At 34.9% G+C, this 21,143-nt stretch overlaps 1 protein-coding gene across 1 annotated transcript; it reads left to right on the forward strand.

Annotated features, from left to right (window-relative positions):
- Positions 1-2,827: 2,827 nt before the first annotated feature.
- LOC133324869 (cyclic nucleotide-gated channel rod photoreceptor subunit alpha-like) lies at positions 2,828-3,867 on the forward strand (the record flags this gene model as incomplete). The annotated part of the gene is made up of 1 exon (XM_061533698.1): positions 2,828-3,867. A coding segment is annotated over one exon (1,040 nt), but the record flags the coding sequence as incomplete, so codon positions are not given.
- Positions 3,868-21,143: the final 17,276 nt, after the last annotated feature.

Here is a 21,143-nt window from a genome sequence, read left to right on the forward strand (position 1 = left end):
CGAAGGAGGTAATCGATTTCACCCAAACTTTGCACTTTGTAAAATATCTTCCAATCTTCTATCTTCGGATAGTCCGACTTCGCACAACACAATACTTTCACTAAGCCTGTAGATTGGGATCGGCTCATTCCTTCTAGTACCTCCCCCACAATGGCACAAAAATATCAATTATTATAAATGAAATATATAGCTAATGGAATTCCGACATGACCCAATCTTCACTCATCGCAATATTTTTCAAATCCTAGATCAAGTCTGAAAATAGAACCCATATGTTCACTCCTTCTGGTAGCTCATCCACAAAGTGCCAATATTTTGAAAATTTGTCAATTTAATGCCAAGCGTGTTCGAAGATGGGATCCGTTGGCCCACTCTTTATGGCACTTCCCCCCCGAAGTGTCAATATTTTGAATTTTTTAATTCAATATCAAACGAATGGAATGTCCGATTTGATCCAAACTTTACACATCGTAATAGTTTTACCAATTCTAGATCAGGTCCCAAAATGGCACTCGTCAGTCATCTCCTTCTGGTAGCTGCGCTAAAAATTGTCAAATGTTTTAAAATTTTTTAAATCAATACCACGCAAAATTTTAAAATCTTAAATAAAAATTTTACAAAATCTTAATCATGTCTGTAGGACCCATCGGTCCACTCTCTCTGGTACCTTCCCTGCGAAGGACCAACATTTTGAAAATTTGTTAATATCCAGCTTGATCCAAACTTTGTAAATCGTAATACCTTTACCACACCTTGATGGCGTCCGAAGATGGAACCCATTGATCCACTTGGTATATCCTCCCGCAAGCTTCCTAACATTATTTTGAAAGGAATTACATTAACATTCAATTTTTCATTTATAAAATCTTTTGCTCTTAATAAACAAAATTGTTCCTTCTAGAGTACAACCCTACCTTTTCACACACAACTGCATTCAATATAAATATATTTGACCCATCACTTTAGTTAATATTCTTTCACAGTTTCTTTAAGAAGAAAAAAAACAACAGCAACAACAACTGAACACAACGACATTGTTCAGCTGCAAACTCTTTGCATTTGTTGTTCCTTTTATTTTAAATTCCACTTCTCCGAACTGTAGTGACTCCCAACGGTTGAATGAAACGTAGATTTACTTGAATTTATTGCTTTACTCCGAAGCATTCAAGTTTGCTAGCCAGTTCTATGACTGTATTGCCATTCAAGAGTAGAGTTCGAAGGGTACTGTTCCGCTTTCATTCGTACACACTTTTTCGGTGTAAAATTGTCAAAGTGATGGAGTAGAAAAAAAAACACAAAAAAAGTTCATTTGAAAAATTGCTGACTTTAGCGTAAAGTCCGGCAAAGCTACATTGCTACATTTGATTGCCGTTGTTGTTTGGCAGTTTTACTCCCTATTTTGGGGCGACGGAGGGGTTTTTATTGGCGACTGAGATTATCCCATTCGATTTTTGTTTTGTTTCGCATTTCACTTTGATCATTTTCTGAAAAGTGAACGCATCAAAGTGCAAATGTGTGCAGTATTTCCTATTGCTCAAAGGGAGTGCTGTGTATAACACACAGCAGTGGCGAATATCTACCTACCATTAAGGAATAGGGTAAACGAACAAATAACCGAATTCGGCAAGGGAGTGCCCAATATTCCGTAATTAGTTCATGGCACGTAATGTTGTTTGATTGGTCATGTAATTAATGAACATTTTTGGTGGGAATGTGAACAAAGAATGAATTCAAGGATATGATTCCATCAATTTCGCATCAACAGTACTGGCATGCGAGTATTGTTAGTGGTAATGGTTTGGTTATAGCTTTTATATGAGAAGACCTTTGCAGATTCCACGCCTTGTGTAGGTCCAGGAAAATATCCTTAAAAAATTCACGCCTTGTTTAGGCTCAGTAAAATATTCTTATCAAATTCACGCCTTGTTTAGGCTCAGTAAAATATCCTTAAAAAATTCACGCTTTGTTTAGGCTCAGTAAAATATTCTTAAAAAATTCACGCCTTGTGTAGGTCCAGGAAAATATCCTTAAAAAATTCACACCTTGTTTAAGTCCAGTAAAATATTCTTAAAAAATGCACGCCTTGTCAAGAGTCCTTAAAATATTCTTTAAAAATCCACGCCTTGTGTAGGGTCCTTAAAAATTTTCTTTAAAAAATCCACGCCTTGTGTAGAGTCCTTAAAAAATATTCTTTAAAAAATCCACGCCTTGTGTAGAGTCCTTAAAAAATATTCTTTAAAAAATCCACGCTTTGTGTAGAGTCCTTAAAAAATATTCTTTAAAAAATCCACGCCTTGTGTAGAGTCCTTAAAAAATATTCTTTAAAAAATCCACGCCTTGTGTAGAGTCCTTAAAAAATATTCTTTAAAAAATCCACGCTTTGTGTAGAGTCCTTAAAAAATATTCTTTAAAAAATCCACTCCTCAGTTGGCCCTTGAAAAATATTATTTAATAAATCCACGCCTCAGTTGGCCCTTTAAAAATATTCTTTAAAAAATCCACTCCGTGTAGAGTCCTTCAAATTTATTGTATTGGCGCTGGAAAAATATGTTCTTAAAAAAATCCACTTCTTATGTTGGTCCAAATTTTTTCTAAAATTTCCTTCCAGAAATATTCTATAATAAAAATAGTCCTCGAAAAATATTCTTTAAAATTTTACGACTTGTATTGGTCCTGGAATTTTTTTCTTTAAAAAATCGACGCCTTGTGTTGGTCTAGAAAAAATATTTTTTTCAAAACATGCACTTTGAATAGTCAAAAATATTTCCTTAAATTAGAATTGACGAATTCCTAACATTAACTTATTTTTCCATGTTTTCCATTACAGATATCCCCGCAATCGTTCCGGCACATCATCAACGCCGACCCAACAGCATCATCAACAGCAGACATCCTCCCATCACTTACAACATTCTGCCTCGATGTCGTCGCACACAACAACACACCAGCATTCGAATCAACAACAGCAACAAAACCAACAACATTCCTCGCAACATCATATGCAACGTTCCTCAATGTCACAGCCACAACAACTGCCGCTGCATAAAAAGCAACCACGCCGCACACCATCACAACGCCTGCGTGCCGTTACGGCGGCTCGAAAATTCCACTTTGTCTTCGATCCAGCGGGGCGTCTCTGCTACTATTGGTCCATGGTCGTTTCGCTGGCATTCCTCTATAATTTCTGGGTCATCATATATCGTTTCGCGTTTCAGGAGATCAATCGCCGGACAATTGTTGTTTGGTTCTGCCTCGACTATTTTTCCGATTTATTGTATCTCATCGATATATTCTTTCATTTTCGCACCGGCTATCTGGAGGATGGTGTCCTGCAGACTGATGCCTCGAAGCTGAGGCAACACTATATGAACTCGACGATATTCTACATAGACTGCCTGTGTTTGCTGCCATTGGATTTTTTATATTTATCGATAGGATTTAATTCAATATTACGCTCGTTTCGTTTAGTGAAAATCTATAGATTTTGGGCATTTATGGATCGCACCGAACGCCATACGAACTATCCGAATTTATTTCGTTCGCTGGCGCTCATTCACTATCTACTTGTGATATTCCATTGGAATGGGTGTCTCTATCACATCATCCACAAAAATAATGGATTCGGTTCGCGCAACTGGGTCTATCACGACTCGGAGTCGGCCGATGTAGTTAAACAATATTTACAGAGTTATTATTGGTGTACGTTAGCTTTAACAACGATCGGTGATTTGCCGAAACCACGATCGAAGGGTGAATATGTATTTGTGATATTACAGCTGCTATTTGGATTAATGCTATTTGCCACGGTATTGGGGCATGTTGCGAATATTGTGACGTCAGTGAGTGCGGCACGCAAAGAATTTCAAGGTAAGTGAAATGTGAATTTTGAAAAAAAGTTATTGTTTAGAAATGTCAATGAATTTTTTTGTGTTTTTAATAAAAAATAATTGGCATTCTGACTATGCCCCATGGAAGTTTAAGCCCCTGCCATATATTTTTCCGATTTCCTTATTGTTTTTCCTTCTCTTCGCCTCTGGTATATATTCTACGTAAATTATGACAATATTTTGCTTCTACCCATTTGCATTCATAAATATTTACACTTGAAAATTTGCAATAAACTTAACCTCTTTCTTTGCCCTCCGATAAAATTGAGCCAATATCCATATATTTGCTTTCCATTTACCATACGTATATAGATTCTGCAATCTGGAATATCTGCAAACATTGTAACAGCAAATCATTGACATAGCATTATAGAAGTAAATGTACGTTCAAATGTACATAATCGTATATTGATTTTTTTTTTTGCTGCTCCTCATAGAGTTACCCATTCGAAGTGGTAGCTGTTGTAAGTTCATTCATCTATTTTATAGTTTGCACGCCACGTTGCCCTCAACAGCTTAACTAATATTTATATGAAAGGATACAACGTTAGAAGCTGTGAATATTTATGTTGAGAATTTATTTTTGTGAACTTTGGCTATGGATATATGCAAATATCTTTAGGAGCTCTGTTCGAAAATTGATTTAGTAAAGAAAGAACAGAAAATGTCTTTAGTTTCTGGAGGAAGATTATTTTCCATTGATGATATGATTTTCTATTAAAAAAATTATCTGAATAATGATGTTAATTTAGTGGTATAATAAAAAAACCAGTGAGTATAAATATAGATGGGGCCGACCATATGATATCCTACACAACTACCATGACAAACTAACATTCTGCTGTTCTATTTTCTGAGTCTGGGCCAAATTCGGCGATATTTGCACTCTTTTGACCGATTCCATGTCAATAGCTCTACTTTCTAACCCTGGCATTTTTTCTTAATCTTGTTTAGCCGAGTTGAATATTTATGTCATAAAATAAAAATTTGGTTAGATCCCCTTCACTGTATACAATATAATAATGAACTCTACAGCGTCTAGAAAATCTGACTAAAATAAAGTTTCGGTTCATTGCACCTCCTAAATATTATCTCAACATCACCAAAAATTATAGGGTTTTCTTGGGTCTATGTCCTTCAGGAGTAAATATATACGCCCCAGAATACGAATTTTGTCATTTATCTAAAAAAGTCTTTGTCCATTTGACCAGCTAAATATTGACCCATCTTCATCAAAACATTATGCTTATTCCATGGCCAGATTCCCTTCCTGGTGGAAAATGTCGTGGTATTCGACATTTGCGACCTATAGAGTGATCAGAAAAACAGAAGAAATAAATGCTTGGCCCATAAATATTATCCGATCATTGGCCAGAGCCCATCCTACATGCAAAATTTCGTGGGGACTGGGCCATAAAAGTGGCCTTTGTCGTGTTTAAAAATTATACTGACGCAAAACATCAAAATTTTCACCGAAGACCCGCTATCCGCTATATAAAGATTTAGCCCTATTTTCAGTATTTGAAGGCTTCAATCACATCCAATTCGGAATTCTCAAAGTTCATATTTTCACATAGCCACTATATAAATTTCATTCTCCATTTTGAGAACTTTGAATATTTTCGATATATTTTACAATCGAAGTACATGTAATATTGAGTTTTCGGATGTTCTACAGAAAATGATCAATATATGCCTATGCTTTGACGTTGCTCCCATTTACAGGACCCAACCTAAGTGCAGAATTTTTAATATTTTTGTTTTTGTCACCTTTTTCTATCGAAAGGTTTGTATTTTGTCATTCTTGGCATTCCGGCATTTTCAATATTTTGAAGGTATAACCGATTTTTCCTACCATATGATTCCTATTTCCTGTTGAAAAAAAATCTCCCAGAAAATGTTAAATATAGGTCTATGTTTACAAATAGCCCCAGAGAAAGGTCCCGCTAAACTTTTGGCATGTTGAAATTCCTAGCCTATGATTCCAACCTGATTGTAATTTATTTAGCTTTTATGACATAGCCCACATATGAAAGTCCGTACTTATTTGAGAAATTTTGAATGTACGCCTAGGGTAGGCAAACAAGTTTCGATTAGGCAGCAATTACGCTATTTGGTCCATTTTTTTCGATTGATTCTCAAATTTTGTGGAATCCATCGAGAACGATACTTTTCACAACAAGATTTGTATGGAATGTCGAATGTATTCAGGTGGGTGAAATACTCTAGGATGCCACCAACTCACGCGAAGTCACACTCCGGCGCTTCTATATCATACGTAGATTAGATTTCACACCTGTACCGATAATCTACGTCGAAAGTTTTGAAAAATTATCAAACTGTAAACAGAACACACGGTCGAACGTCAAACCTTAGAAACGTACGTACAAATGGAAATATTAGTCAGGTCATACATACTTTTGTCTAGGCCACCTATTGATACTCTATTCAGCTCATCTATGATATTTTCCTCAGCTCATATATAGAGACAACCTTTAATTCATCTATGGATACTATCTTCTCTAAAGATTTCCTTCAACTGATATATAGAGACTTCTTTCAAATCGTCCAAACCGATTACTATTCCGTAGTTAATAGAGACCCACTTTAGCTAGTGTATATAGACTCTTTTCAACTCCTCTATGGAAACTCCTTACTTTTCATTCTACAAAATTATTAACGTCGAAATATATTTTTTATCTTTGTCTACTATAACCTACAACATAGTTTCATTTTTAAAATTCAATATCTCATATATATACACACACACTTATATACTATCTACCTAATATATGTGTACTCAAGCCCGCCACAAATATTTATTTATATATATGTATGTACGTACGCCAGTGTTGTGTACTCAGTATGTCTATGTATTTTTCGTGGGGCTAAATATGAAATATCCATGATTTGAAGTGAAGAAAACAGCTGCTGGCAATGTCCTTGCATAGCATTGCTTTGCGTATATATGTGTTTGTCTGTGTGTGTGCATATGAGTATTCCTCTCTCACTTTAACAATGTTGAGTTAACGTTTTGTATCGCTGATACGTGCCACTGTATGGCACTTAGGTTTTTTCGCAACACACTCTCTTACTTAGACAAAATATAATATTTATTTGTTGTTATTTTGTTTTCAATTTTTGTTTTAATACTTTTTCTTCCATTCCATGCCTGAGGGCTACACCAATTTTATTTATTTAAAAAAATATATATAAAAACAAGTGCAGAAAATAAAAATAGTTCTTGGAAAGGAGGAGGCAAACTAACTCTGGTTTTCTTTTCTCATAATTTTTGTAGACTTTATGTTTATAAGCGTGAATCGTGAGGTTTACTTATATGCCAACCCTCAAGATTTCAAAACACAGAACTATATGGAATAGCTCTTATTCTATATGCCCTTTTACCAAAAATCATCTGTATTGCTCTATATTTCAGTTCAATGATTGAAAAACATCTCTGAAAATCACCATTTTTTATAATTGAGATTATCGATATATCTACTAGTCAACATCAAACACCCTAATAGTAGCAGCAGTGTATGTGCAGGATATATAGCTGTAGTGACTGACAAATGTATTCACAGGGAGGTAAAAATACCCTCCTGATAATAATCACGATAAAGATCGCAATATTTAAGATAGAGTTTTGAAATTTGTTTGGTATTAAAAATGAGATATTAGACCACTGTTCAGAGTAGCCCCATACAACGGCAAGCCTCAATATTCGGTATTTTGAAGCTTTTGGGTACCCTTTTTAACAGAATTGGCTCTAATTTGATATTAGGTATTCTTATTGAGCATTAGATCTCCCTACCAACATTTATATCTGCTATATCTGTTTCGGAGTAACCCGCGGTATTGTGGATTACCGGCAATATTTGGTATTTTAAAGTTTTTGCGCAAGCTTTTCAACCTAATTTAGTATTTTGAGTTTCCATTTTTTAACGCTACCTCGAGAGCTTGGGTATATTTTTCCAGAAAATTATGTGCATTTTGATATTTTGGATTCTTATTAAGTAGAAAAGCTCCATACAAATATTGGCCAAACTTTCCGGGTATATGGTCCCCCACACCATTATTCGTTATTTTGAAGGGTTTGGGCACGTTCTGTTGTAATTGGATTTTTCAGGTTCTTAATGGCTGTCAAATCTTTCTACCAAAACCACATTTTGGTATTGCTTTCATATTACGATACCGACCGATTTCCGGTATTTTGAAGCCCTTGGTAGCAGTTTGCACCAATGTGGATGTAATCTATACTAATAAAAGAGAAAAGTTATTGAATGACTTACTGAATGGTTGACTTAAAGATTCATCAACGCCCAGACGCAACGGTTGAAGCTTTGGAGTGAGGTCCAATGGTTTCAGATAAGGCTTGGTTTTCGGAAATTTGTTCTGGAACGGCAAAAAATGTTTTAAAAAGTAAATGTCATACCATTTTTATGTGTAGAACTCTTAAATTTGAAATTAAGTCACTGATGGAGATTTTATTTCTTTTTTTTTTTTTTTTTGGAAATTTGAACTTTAAGTATCCGAAAAGTACTAAAATGTACTAAATTTTGTGCAATTTCGCAGCATGTGAATGGATAGAGTCAAAAACTTGAAATTTAAAATGCGAACTAAGGTTGAGAAGTAGACTCGATAAAAAGAGGTGATTTTGAAAGCTGTACTTAATTTGGTGAAACCAGGGGAGCTGGAATCTTGAAATTAACATTACCGTCGGAGTGTAGGATAGCGACATGTTGGTAGTTTTTGGAAATTTTTTTTGTTATGTGCACGACAAGTACTAACTTGTACTACATTTGGTACAATTTGGGATTTGTGTGGGAAGTGAAATTTGGAAATTTGTACAAATGTGTTCTAAATGGTACTAAATTTGCCACAAAGGCGAAAATGCAAGCCAAGCGGCTAAAATTATGAATGGTGTTTATAGTTCCGATACTGTAACAGCAAATTATTTGCAATTTTGGTTTCGTAGATTCCGTTCAGGAATTTTTGATGTTAAAGTTAGCCTGGTCGTCGACAAAGTCGATAAAATCCGAGAAATGATCGAAGTTGACCGGCATGTTAGCAGTCGTAAACCATTTACAATTGGCCAGAAACGGCCAGAATTGGCCAACGGGAGAGGTGTCGTGTTACACCAGGACAACGCTAGGCCACACACATCTACAGGTTGGGAAGTTTTTATGCATCCGCCATACAGTCCGGACTTGGTACCAAGGGATTTTTGGTATCTTGGGATAATTGTAAAAATCGATTTCTAAATTTTCTTTTTGCAACTAGGGAGTAGAACTTCTATGAGAGAGGTTTTATGAAGTTACCTTTCAAATGGCAACAAATCATACAACGATGCAAATCGGACATTCGGAAGCATGTTAAATAAAGTTCTATAGTTCATCAAAAAGTAATGGAGCTCGAATCATGAAATTTCTAATTATACCCTTCACCACACTGTGGTACAGGGTATTATGTCTTTGTGCATATGTTTGTAACAGGCAAAAGGAAACGAGACTATGCATAGAATCACTTTCTGAGTCGATTTATACATGTCCGTCTGTCCGTCCATGTATTTTTGTGAACAAAGTACAGGTCGCATTTATGATCCGATTTGGATGAAATTCGGCATAGGTCACTTATTTGGCCCAAGGACGAACCCTATTGAAATTGGGAAAAATCTATTCAGATTTAGATAAAGCTCCCATATATATTTTCGTCCGATTGAGTGTAAATGGTGAACCAAAGTCCCTATATATCTCTCGATTTGCACGAAATTTGGCACAGGGTAATTAATTAGTTCTAGAATGATATGTGTTAAGTTTCCTGAAAATCGGTTCTGATTTAGATATTGCTCCCATATATATTTTCGTCCGATTTAAGGAAAATGGTGTACCAAAGTACAGCGTACTGAATAAAGTCTAGAATGATGTGTGTTAAGTTTCGTGAAAATCAAAAATGCGACGTCTGTTAAGATTCATCTGTTGAATTTACCCAAAGTGGTGAAGGGTATCATATAATCGGCCCCGTCCGACTTTACCACTTTCCTTACTGTTCTTTTTTTTTTTTTTTTTTTTGCAAATAGAGAGCAGAACTTCTAGAGAGAAGCATTATGAAGTTACCTTTAAAATGGCAACAAATCATACAACAAAGCGGTACATATTCGGATATTCCGAAGCATGTTAAATAAAGTTCTATAGTTCATCAAAAAATAATGGAGCTCGAATCATGAAGTGTTTAGACTAGATGCAGCAACGGCTTTTTTTGTTGCTTTTTGGAAATTCGAACTATAAGTATCCGAAAAGTACTAAAATTTAATAAATAGCCCAATCAGGGTGTTGGATTGGGCTATGTAAGAAAGTTTAAAAAATTAATACTGATGTGTACTAAATGGCACCAAAATTGGATTTGGGTGAATCGATAAAGCTGGAATCTTGAAATTTGAAGTTAGGTTTACTGTTGGGGTGAAGGATTGGGATATGCTGGAAGTGTTGGAAAATTGTACAAATGTGGATTTAGGTGAACCGATAGAGCTGGTATACAGCAATCGTTAAATACGATTTCCATTGGTTGTATGACATAGGTAGTTTTGAAAACTCGGACTAATGTTTACTAAAGTTGGTGCAATTTGGATTTTGGGTGAACAGATAAAGTTGGAATCTTAAAATTTGAAGTTAGGATTATTGTTGGGGTGTTGGATTTGGGCTATGTAAGAAGGTTTGAAAATTCGTACTAATGTGTTCTAAATGGTGATAAATTTGGTACAATTATATTTGGGTGAAGCGGGCGTTAATACTGAAATTGGGATTTATATAAATGGGTTCTAAATGGTACTAAATTTGGGAAATTAAGATTTAGTTGACCCTAAAAGAGCTCGAATCATAAAATTTCTTAGTGGAAATAAGTACTACAAGAGTACGAAAGGTAAGAAATGGTACCAACATTAGTATAGACCTAGTACGTACTATAAAATAAAAAAGGAACTAAATAGTACTAAATCTTGAATTATGGTCAATATTGATGAGTGTGTTGATTAGCTCTTCTGACATAATCAGTTATATTTGAAAACAAAATAAAATATTTAAAAATGTTTAAATAATTCTCACATCCGCTAATGAAATAGTGGATATATGCCAGTTTTATATAAAGTGTTCTTGCAGGCTGACATACATATACAGAAAAGCATCTATGTAGTTTCAGGTTTTGTCATAGCCCCACAAGGGGCATTTTCTCATTGTAGTGGCTGTAATTTGACATTCCGTAATATTGCAGGGTATAATACAAGTTTACGAAAAATTTTCAATATAGGTCCATGTTTTGATATAGTCCTTACATAAAAGTCCCTCACCATTATAACCGAATTTTTTAATCGAAGTGGCCATAAATGTACAGAGCGGTTTCGTGGTGACGAAACAAACTAATTTCCACAAATAATTCCCATACAACCGAACATACTATAGTTGTTAATTGTTTTATATTAGTTTATCCACCTAGCAGCCAGATTTTCAGTTCACAATAGGAATTACAGTCATCTATCCCTTATCAATTGCCTTGAAAATCGTTTAATTTTTTTTCAATTAATTTTTATTTGTTTTATAACCAATAGAATAAAACAAATATCAAAAATAGTATAAGCAATGCAAGAACTAAAACTATAAATTGTACAGGAAGCTCCCTAAATACACTTTTTATACGTCCATATATAAGAATAGCTGAATGTGTGTATAAATGCATTCACCTTGTATATATATATATATATATATATATATATACAGTAATATGTACATCTAATTCCCCGTCAACGCAAAGTATTTTTATAGAAAAATAAACATAGTTATGACGTTTTACTTGCCACACACACACTAACATTAATGTCCAGCAAAGGATTCGAACACATACGAACAGAGTTGCCATTACAGATGAAATAAATTTAAAAACTATTACAAAAAGATATATTTAAAATATTTTTCTTGTGCCAGTCGCATCATTAGGAACTTTTCGGCGTTTTTAAATAATTCTAAATGAATGTTCGGGAAAATTATTAAGGAGAGTACAATTTTAGATTCCACAATTTAGAGTTATAAAAACCTATTACCATTTTATAGCCCTGGAAGAAGGAACAATTGTCTTCCCATATTTGTTCATAAAAATAATATTTTTAAAATCAGTTTACAATTTTTACTCAAATTAATCCTGGTTTCATTGTTTCCCCTTTTCATAAAAATAATAATTTTTAAAATCAATTTACAATTTTTACTCAAATTAATTCTGGTCCCATTGTTTCCCCCTTTTTATAAAACACTACATACCAATGTTACCCTGTGTTCTGCACACCAACACCAACACACACTCACAATCCCATCATTACTCAGCCGTAACATATATTGTAAGTGACTAAGTGTGTCTGAATGCAGTTGTGATGTCGTCGTCGTTACATTGCGTTGATGCTGTTGCTGTTGTTGTTTTCTGTTACATGAATCCCATTGAGAATAGTTTGTGTTGAAATTGTTCTCTGGGTTCTATATGCTGCGTTTTGAGTTGAAGGTAAAATAGCTAAAAATAGCACACAAGAAGAAAAGCAATTGCCGTAACTATTTTTAGCATCAATGCTTTGAAAGAGAATTGCAATGCACTCACAACTACACACATGCACAGACACGGACATGGGCACTGTTTACATTGGAGATGTAGAGATATATATATATATATATATATATATATATATATATCCCCACTGTGTGGTACACACAACCAAGGGCCTGAAGTAAGTGCGAAAATAAAAAGCACTCGAGAAAAGATGAAAAATATTGAAGACCAGATGTTTTATAGAATATAAGTACGGGAGCTATTTAATGTATATAGAATACCAGATCGTCAATATATAGAAAAAGTAGCTTTGCAATACATATAAGGACCCGGCTATTCTATAAATAAAATAAACCTTTTCTTTTACAATTATTATAGATCTACTCTATCGAAGAGGATCGCTCTTCAATATATAAAAAATAGAGACTATCCTCTCGTATATTTCTTGAAAAGCTTTCAGTACATATATAAAGAAAACAGTTCTTATACAATGTAAATCTAACCAACTTTTTAGTTCTGCGATAGAACAAAAAACCTGTTCAATGGTATAAAAATAGGGGCTGTTCTATACAAATATGACTCCTGGATTAGTGCGATGCCAATACGGGAGGGATCTGTTCAGCATCTGCAGCCTTGTAGAAATTTGATATACACCACGTTTAGCGCAATCGATCATCTTCGACAACCCGTAACGTACCTCCTCGCAAGACCGACGCGCATGAAAATCTTTTTTAACTTCGGCTTATGGAGCAAACGTTCTGTCACAAGCAAACTAAGTAGAAAGTAAGTAAGTAACTATCTCGTGGATCGCAAAAACCGTCAGCTTACTACTTCTTACGGAAGGCCAAAGTCTTCTTAGTCTCACAGTTAATTAACTAGACCACTTTGTATAAGTGACCTCGACAAACTGAAAGTTCAGACGATAAACTTCTACGGACACGAAGATTCCATTCAGATACCTATCGACTGACAATCAATGATCCTCATTTATGCATCCAACGGAATCAGCCCGACTAATAATTTCCACTTGTAGGTCCTCATAAGGCCCTGGTTGAATAGCGGGTCGCTTTGTTCTGGGACCATCGCTACCTCTTGGCCTTCGAATAATAATTTCCACTTGTAGACACACCGGAGCCCCTGTTTGAGATATGGTATGGGACCCTTGCTTTGAAATGGAAGACCCTTATTTACCTCTCTTCTTAGAGGCCTTCGAATAATAATTACCACTTGTAGGCACTTAGGAGCCCCTTTTTGAGCCCCTTTTGAGCTATGGGATCCTTGCTTCGAAATGGAAGATTTTATTTTCGCCTCCTACTTACCGTTCTTACCGTAGTACAGTTTCAGTGTTTCAAGCGATTGGAAGGATCTCTTCGCGGCGAAAGGCCGCATCCTCTTCACAGCCACTGACCGTCCCTAGAGATAACAGTGGTATCCATAGCATCCTCCTTGTTGGTCAAGGGTTACTTATCCCAAAGATAGGTCGGGACATTTTTTTGGCTGAGACGTATAGAATAAAATGGAGGCTCTTCTATAGCATAGCAGAAAATTTCGTCTATAGAAGAGAGACTCTTCTATAGCATAGAAGAGATACTCTTGTATAATAGAGATATGCGGTTTTTCTACAGCGGAAAAGAGAGGCTCTCTACAGCAGAGAGGTGAGGTTTTATATAGCATAGTTCTTATATAGCATATAAGAGATGATCTTCTATAGCATAGAACAGAGGTTCTTCTATAGCATAGAAAAGGGAATATTCTGTAGCATAGAAGAGATGCTCTTCTATAGCGTAGAAAAGATGCTCTTCTATAGCGTAGTAGAGAGGTTATTATATAGCATAGAAAGAGGTTGTTCTATAGGATAGAAAGAGGCTCTTCTATAGCATAGACGAGAGGCTCTTCTATAGCATAGGAGAGAGGCTCTTCTGTAGCATAGAAGAGAGGCTATTCTATAGCATAGAAGAGAGGCTCTTCTATAGCATGGAAGAGAGGCTCTTCTATAGCATAGAAGAGAGGCTCTTCTATAGCATAGAAGAGAGGCTCTTCTATAGCATAGAAGAGAGGCTCTTCTATAGCATAGAAGAGAGGCTCTTCTATAGCATAGAAGAGAGGCTCTTCTATAGCATAGAAGAGAGGCTCTTCTATAGCATAGAAGAGAGGCTCTTCTATAGCATAGAAGACGGGCTTTCTATAGCATAGAAGAGAGGTTCTTCTACAGCATAGAAGAGGGGCTCTTCTATGCAATAGAAGAGCCTCTTTTCGATGCTATAGAACAGTCTCTTTTCGATGCTATAGAACAGCCTCTTTCTATAGCATAGAAGAGAGACTCTTGTACAATAGAGAGATGTGGTTTTTCTACAGCGGAAAAGTGAGGCTCTCTACAGCAGAGAGGTGAGGTTTTATATAGCATAGTTCTTATATAGCATATAAGAGATGATCTTCTATAGCATAGAACAGAGGTTCTTCTGTAGCATAGAAGAGATGCTCTTCTATAGCGTAGAACAGATGCTCTTCTATAGCGTAGTAGAGAGGTTATTCTATAGCATAGAAAGAGGTTGTTCTATAGGATAGAAAGAGGCTGTTCTATAGCATCGAAAAGAGGCTGTTCTATAGCATCGAAAAGAGGCTCTTCTATAGCATAGAAGAGAGAGCTCTTCTACAGCAGAGAAGAGAGGCTCTTCGATAGCATAGAAGAGAGGCTCTTTATAGCATAGAAGAGAGAGAAGAACTCTTCTATAGCATGAACATAGCATAGAAGAGAGTTCTTCTACAGCATAGAAGAGAGGCTCTTCTATAGCATAGAAGACGGGCTTTCTATAGCATAGAAGAGAGGCTCTTATATATAGCTTATTAGGAAGCTTTTCTATAGCATAGAAGAGAGGTTATCCAACAGCATAGAAAATAGGTTATTCTGTACCATAGAGAAGATGCTCTTCTTTACCACAGGAGATGAGTTCGTCATTTTATTTAAATAGGAAAATATGGCGAACTCCGTTCTAGCAAATTTAACATATATTTTCCTCGAGTCTAAACATTATATTTTATGGTACTTGTCGTTCGACATGAATGCATTTTTCTCCTCTTAAATCTTGTTTTTTTTTTATCTCACTCTCGCTCTTTTGGCCAAACACGTTTCTTACCCTCGACATTCGTATAAAAACAAAAACAATTTTTGTTTTTATGTGTTCCATATATTCAGACAAACACACATATTAATATGTTATGCCCTATATATTCGCACTCATACACTCACATACATACAACTGTGTATTAAATTGCAAAAATCTTATGCAGTAGGTATGTATGTGTGGCACCACCATATCAAGGTTAAATTGTTGTATTGTTATAAGCAAGCAAAAGGACGTGTTGTACACAAATCGTCCGTATAGAAGCTTGTGTGGTGGTTGTGTGGCACACACACACACAAAATGGTAGCTCTAGGTACATGGTTAACAAGTACAAGGAGGTACTGGATACTCCTAGTTGCTGTTTTTATGTTTTCAATGTTGTTACTGCTGCTCTCTGTTGTTGTCGTCGTCATCGTTGTTGTTGTAACGTATTTTATGACTTTTGATAAATTCGATATCGTTAAAAGCGGTTGAGGTTACTTTCGTACCATATCTTTGTTGAAACAGAATATTTGAGGTGCTGAGTAGGTTACAGTGTTTTTTTGCGTTGTTAAATTGAAGGCTTGTGTTTGTTTGCTGTGATTCTTTTTCCCTGAGTTGCAGGCTCGTTAAAAAGAATAATGAATATTAAGTAATGGCGTGAAGTTAATACTGCAGAACAGTAGGGTGAAGTAGGTACTACATGGTAATGTGTGTGTGTGTTTTTTTTTTTGGTTTGCCTACAAATGGGTTAGGTGTGTGATTAATGTGTTATTTGAAGTGGACTTTGGGTCTAGTATACCAAGGATTTTGTAAATTTTTGAAATACTAAATTTTTTGGTTGCTTTTCTATGGAAAATGTGAATCAGTGTTAGTCAAATAAGATTTCCATTTTACCAGGAATTACGAGATTTTGGCACATTCCTGATTTGAAAGAATGTGCCATGGCTGCTGTGCGTAATCCACTTCTTAAAGCCACATACAAACATACCCTTATTTTTCGTTAAATTTTAAAATTGTTGAAAATGTTTTCCAAAGAAAATCTCAATAATTTCTTTATATACTGAAATTTTTCCAAAACGGATTATCTTCTTTATCACATAAACAACAAATCAAAAATTCATACTACAAACGACTTTTAATACAACAGCAAAACTTCGAATTTGTTTATATGTTATGTTAATCTTCAACGTTTTTCTTAAACAACAACAACACCAAAAACCGAACTTCTTATCATGAACATTTTTCAATGTCTCTCAACACCTTTTTTACAAAAAGAAAATATATTGTTGTATGTGTGTGTGTTTTGCATGCTGACGCGTGCCCGTAAATATGTGGTTCTTATCTTTTGCAAAAAAGTAAAAAATCCTTTGTTGTTCATCTTGTTTTAAAACATCTATGCGGACAACCCTCTTTCAGTTACAAAATTGTGAAATAGTTCAAAAGGTCGACACGCTACTCTTGTATTTTATCACATTGCTATGTATATATAACAATGTGTTTTTATTGGTATGTTTGTATTTGCATACGACTTTACTTAACTATTTAACACTGTAGTTCAGATAAAAGCATGACAATGAAGCGATAGAGAATATAAGAACAGTGAAGTGAAAGGAAACTTGTTACAAAATTAAAAAAAAAAAAACTTTTCCTGAAAAAATATTCTTTAAAAAACCCACGCCTTCTATTGGTATTCTTAAAAAATTCACGCCTTCTATTGGTCCTTGAAAAAAATATTATTTAAAAAATCCACGTCTTGTATTGGTTCTTGAAAAAAATATTTTTTTAAAAAATCCACGTCTTGTATTTGTCCTTGAAAAAAAATATTTTTTAAAAAATCCACGCCTTGTATTGGTCCTTTAAAAAAATATTTTTTAAAAAACCCACGCCTTGTATTGGTCCCTGAAAAAATATTTTTTTTAAAATTCCACGCCTTCTATTGGTCCTTGAAAAAAATATTTTTTAAAAAATCTACGTCTTCTATTGGTCCCTGAAAAAAATATTTTTTTAAAAATTCAACGTTTTCAATTGGTCCTTGAAAAAATATTTTTTAAAAAATCCACGTCTTCTATTGGACCCTGAAAAAAATATTTTTTAAAAATTCCACGCCTTCTATTGGTCCCTGAAAAAATATTCTTTAAAAATTTCACGCCTTCTATTGGTCCCTAAAAATATTTTTTAAAACACCCACGCCTTCTATTGGTCCCTGAAAAAATATTCTTTAAAAAATCCACGCCTTCTATTGGTCCCTGAAAAAATATTCTTTAAAAAATCCACGCCTTGTATTGGTCTCTGAAACATATTCCTTTATAAATCCGAGCCTTGTACTGGTCCCTGAAAAGTATTCTTTACAAATCCACGCCTTGTATTGGCCCCTGAAAAATATTCTTTAAAAAATCCACGCCTTATATTGGTCCCTGAAAATTTTTTTTTTTTAAAAATCCACGCCTTCTATTAATCCCTGAAAAAATTATTTTTTTTTAAATCCACGCCTTCTATTGGTCCCTGAAAAAATGGTCTTTAAAAATTCCACGCCTTCTATTGGTCCCTGAAAAAAAAATATTCTTATATCTATTCTATTCTATTTGCCTTCTATTGGTCCCTGAAAAATATTCTTTAAAAAAGCCACGCCTTCTATTGGTCCCTGAAAATTATTCTTTAAAAAAGCCACGCCTTCTATTGGTCCCTGAAAACTATTCTTTAAAAAATCCACGCCTTCTATTGGTCCCTGAAAAATATTCTTTAAAAAATCCACGCCTTCAGGGACCAACCCTGAAAACCCCAACTCAAACAAACTGATACGATATGTCAAATGTTCCCACTCAAAAAATATTCATCTGCAACCATTGGTATGTGTGTGTGTTTGTATTTATACCCTTCACCACACTGTGGTGAAGGGTATAATGGCTTTGTGCATATGTTTGTAATAGCCAAAAGGAATCGAGATCCATGGTTCCTTTTGAGAATATGCATAGAATCACTTTCTAAGTCGATTAAAGCATGTTCGTCTGTCCGTCCGTCCATGTATTTTTGCTAACAAAGTACAGGTCGCATTTATCATCCGATTTGGATGAAATTTGGCACAGTTCACTTATTTGGCCCAAGGACGAACCCTATTGAAATTGGAGAAAATCGGTTGAGATATAGATATAGCTCCCATATATAGTTTCGTCTGATTTTATGTAAATGTAAATTGGGACAAAATTTTGCACAGCGCACTGAATCAGGTCCATGCTTGTGTGTGGAGTTTTGTTGGAATCGGTTCAGATTTAGATATAGCTCCCATATATAGTTTCCTCCGATTTTATGTGAATGATGCACCAAACTCCCAATATTTGTCCGATTGGCACAAAATTTTGCACAGAGTACTGGTTTAGGTCCAGACTTATGTCTGCGAAGTTTAGTTAAAATCGGTTCAGATTTAGATATAGCTCCCATATATAGTTTCCTCCGATTTTATGTGAATGATGCACCAAACTCCCAATATTTGTCCGATTGGCACAAAATTTTGCACAGAGTACTGGTTTAGGTCCAGACTTACGTCTGCGAAGTTTAGTTAAAATCGGTTCAGATTTAGATATAGCTCCCATATATAGTTTGTCCGATTAGGACAAAATTCTGCACAAAGTAATGAATTAGGTGCAGACTGATGTCTACGAAGTTTATATATAGCTCCCATATATAGTTTCGTCCGATTTTCTGTGAATGATGCACCAAACTCCCTATATTTGTCCGATTAGAACAAAATTCTGCACAAAGTACTGAATTAGGTGCAGACGGATTTCTGCGAAGTTTTGTTAAAATTCGTCCGTTTGTGAATGATGCACCAAACTCCCAATATTTGTACAATTGAGACAAAGTTTTGCACAGAGTACTGAATTAGATCCAGACTGACGTCTGCATAGTTTTTGTTCATATCGGTTCAGATTTAGATACAGGTCCTATTGGTCCCTGAAAAATATATTCGTACGATTTCTTCTTCTAATATTTGTCTGATTGAGTAAAATTTTGCATAGCGAATGCTATTGAGAAAATAATTATGCGTTATAAGGTTTGTTGAAATCGGTTCAGATTTTGATACAGGGGTTATATATATATTTGTTCGATTTTATGTAAATGGTGGTTACACGAAATTTGGCAGAGGGTATTAAATTGAATATAGTTATTACAAAAATTAAAAAAGTGTATGCAACGGTTACTCAATTGGGTCCATGTGTTTCTATATACCTCCCATACATTATTTGACTCGATTGCATATAAATGGTACACCAAAGAATCCAAGTCTGTCCGTTTGACATGCAATTTTTCATTGATTTCAGAATGGTATGTATATGGGGTTTTTTCAATTGGTTCAAATATCTATCTAGATAGCACATTTAATTTCGTCCGGTTTCATCTCAATGGTCTTCCAAAGATTCTATGACCTTCTATCTACAGGATATTGTGGATATTAACATGTCTTGCATTTACCCAAAGTGGTGAAGGGCAACATATAGTTGGCCCCGTCCGACTTTTGATCATTCCTTACTGGTTTCTTTTCAAACCACTTTGCAAAAACTAGCGAAAGAACAAAGATAAAGAATAACTTTTATGTGGAATTCACACACACACACACATACACCCAGAGACAGATCCAGAATAAGACTTTCTCCAAACACATACGAAATAGTAAAACAGTTTGACACGAAAAGCGAAACCAAAACTTTGATTTTGATAAATACGAAACATTGGTGTCAAGTATCTATAATAAATGTATCTCTGTTGGATCTTCCAAACGAGAGTTGGTAACCTTTCAGGAGTTTACTTTGCAGTTACGTTATAATAAATATACATTTGTCATCGTGGTTGTATGTAGAGGAATATGTAAGAAACATTATTGTAGAAGCTTTTATATGGAATTCGTATGTGTTGTTGAGAGGGTTGGCTGGGGTACACCATCGAAAAATATTTTTAAATATCAAATATTTGATTTTGTTTGTTTCACACTTGTGGTGTGACAACATGGGGGTTAGTTTAAAACTAGCATCTACTTATCTCTCTTTTTCACTGCAGGTTTGATGCGAATTTCCTTTTGTGCTAATGTATTTCAGGGGTATCAATCACTCAATCGGAGTAAGGAGTGATGCTAACTTGTGGTTAAAATGATGAAAGTTAAATTTTTGTAATAAATTACTATTATCATATCTTGTTGTTAGCAGGGGTATCGTTTTCTTCTAAAGTTTCTAAAAGTTGTCTTTTTGAATTTTTGCTCGTCTCATCCTTGAATTTCCCTTAAAGGCAAAAAATATGAAAATTTTCCTTTAAGGGGAAAATATGAAAAAGTATGATTATAAAATAGTTTCGCAAACTCCGTAATAGTAAGTTGACATTTTCAAATAAGAAAATATTTAAGGAATGGGGGAAGCGGGAAAGGCAGTTTTGAATAAAACGTTAGGTTATCAGGGCTTTAGGAATGTTGTTCATTTGAAAAGTTATGTTGATTTATAAAATAATGTTTTAAGAATGTGCCAAAGGCCCTGAGTCAAGTTACTCTGTCCCTAGCCATATAAATATTTCTAAAATAGCTCAAGCATAA

Source organism: Musca vetustissima, unplaced genomic scaffold (assembly GCF_032173495.1).
Source record: "Musca vetustissima isolate MV318-11 ecotype Yass unplaced genomic scaffold, APGP_CSIRO_Mvet_v1 utg113099, whole genome shotgun sequence".
Taxonomy (NCBI): domain Eukaryota; kingdom Metazoa; phylum Arthropoda; class Insecta; order Diptera; family Muscidae; genus Musca; species Musca vetustissima.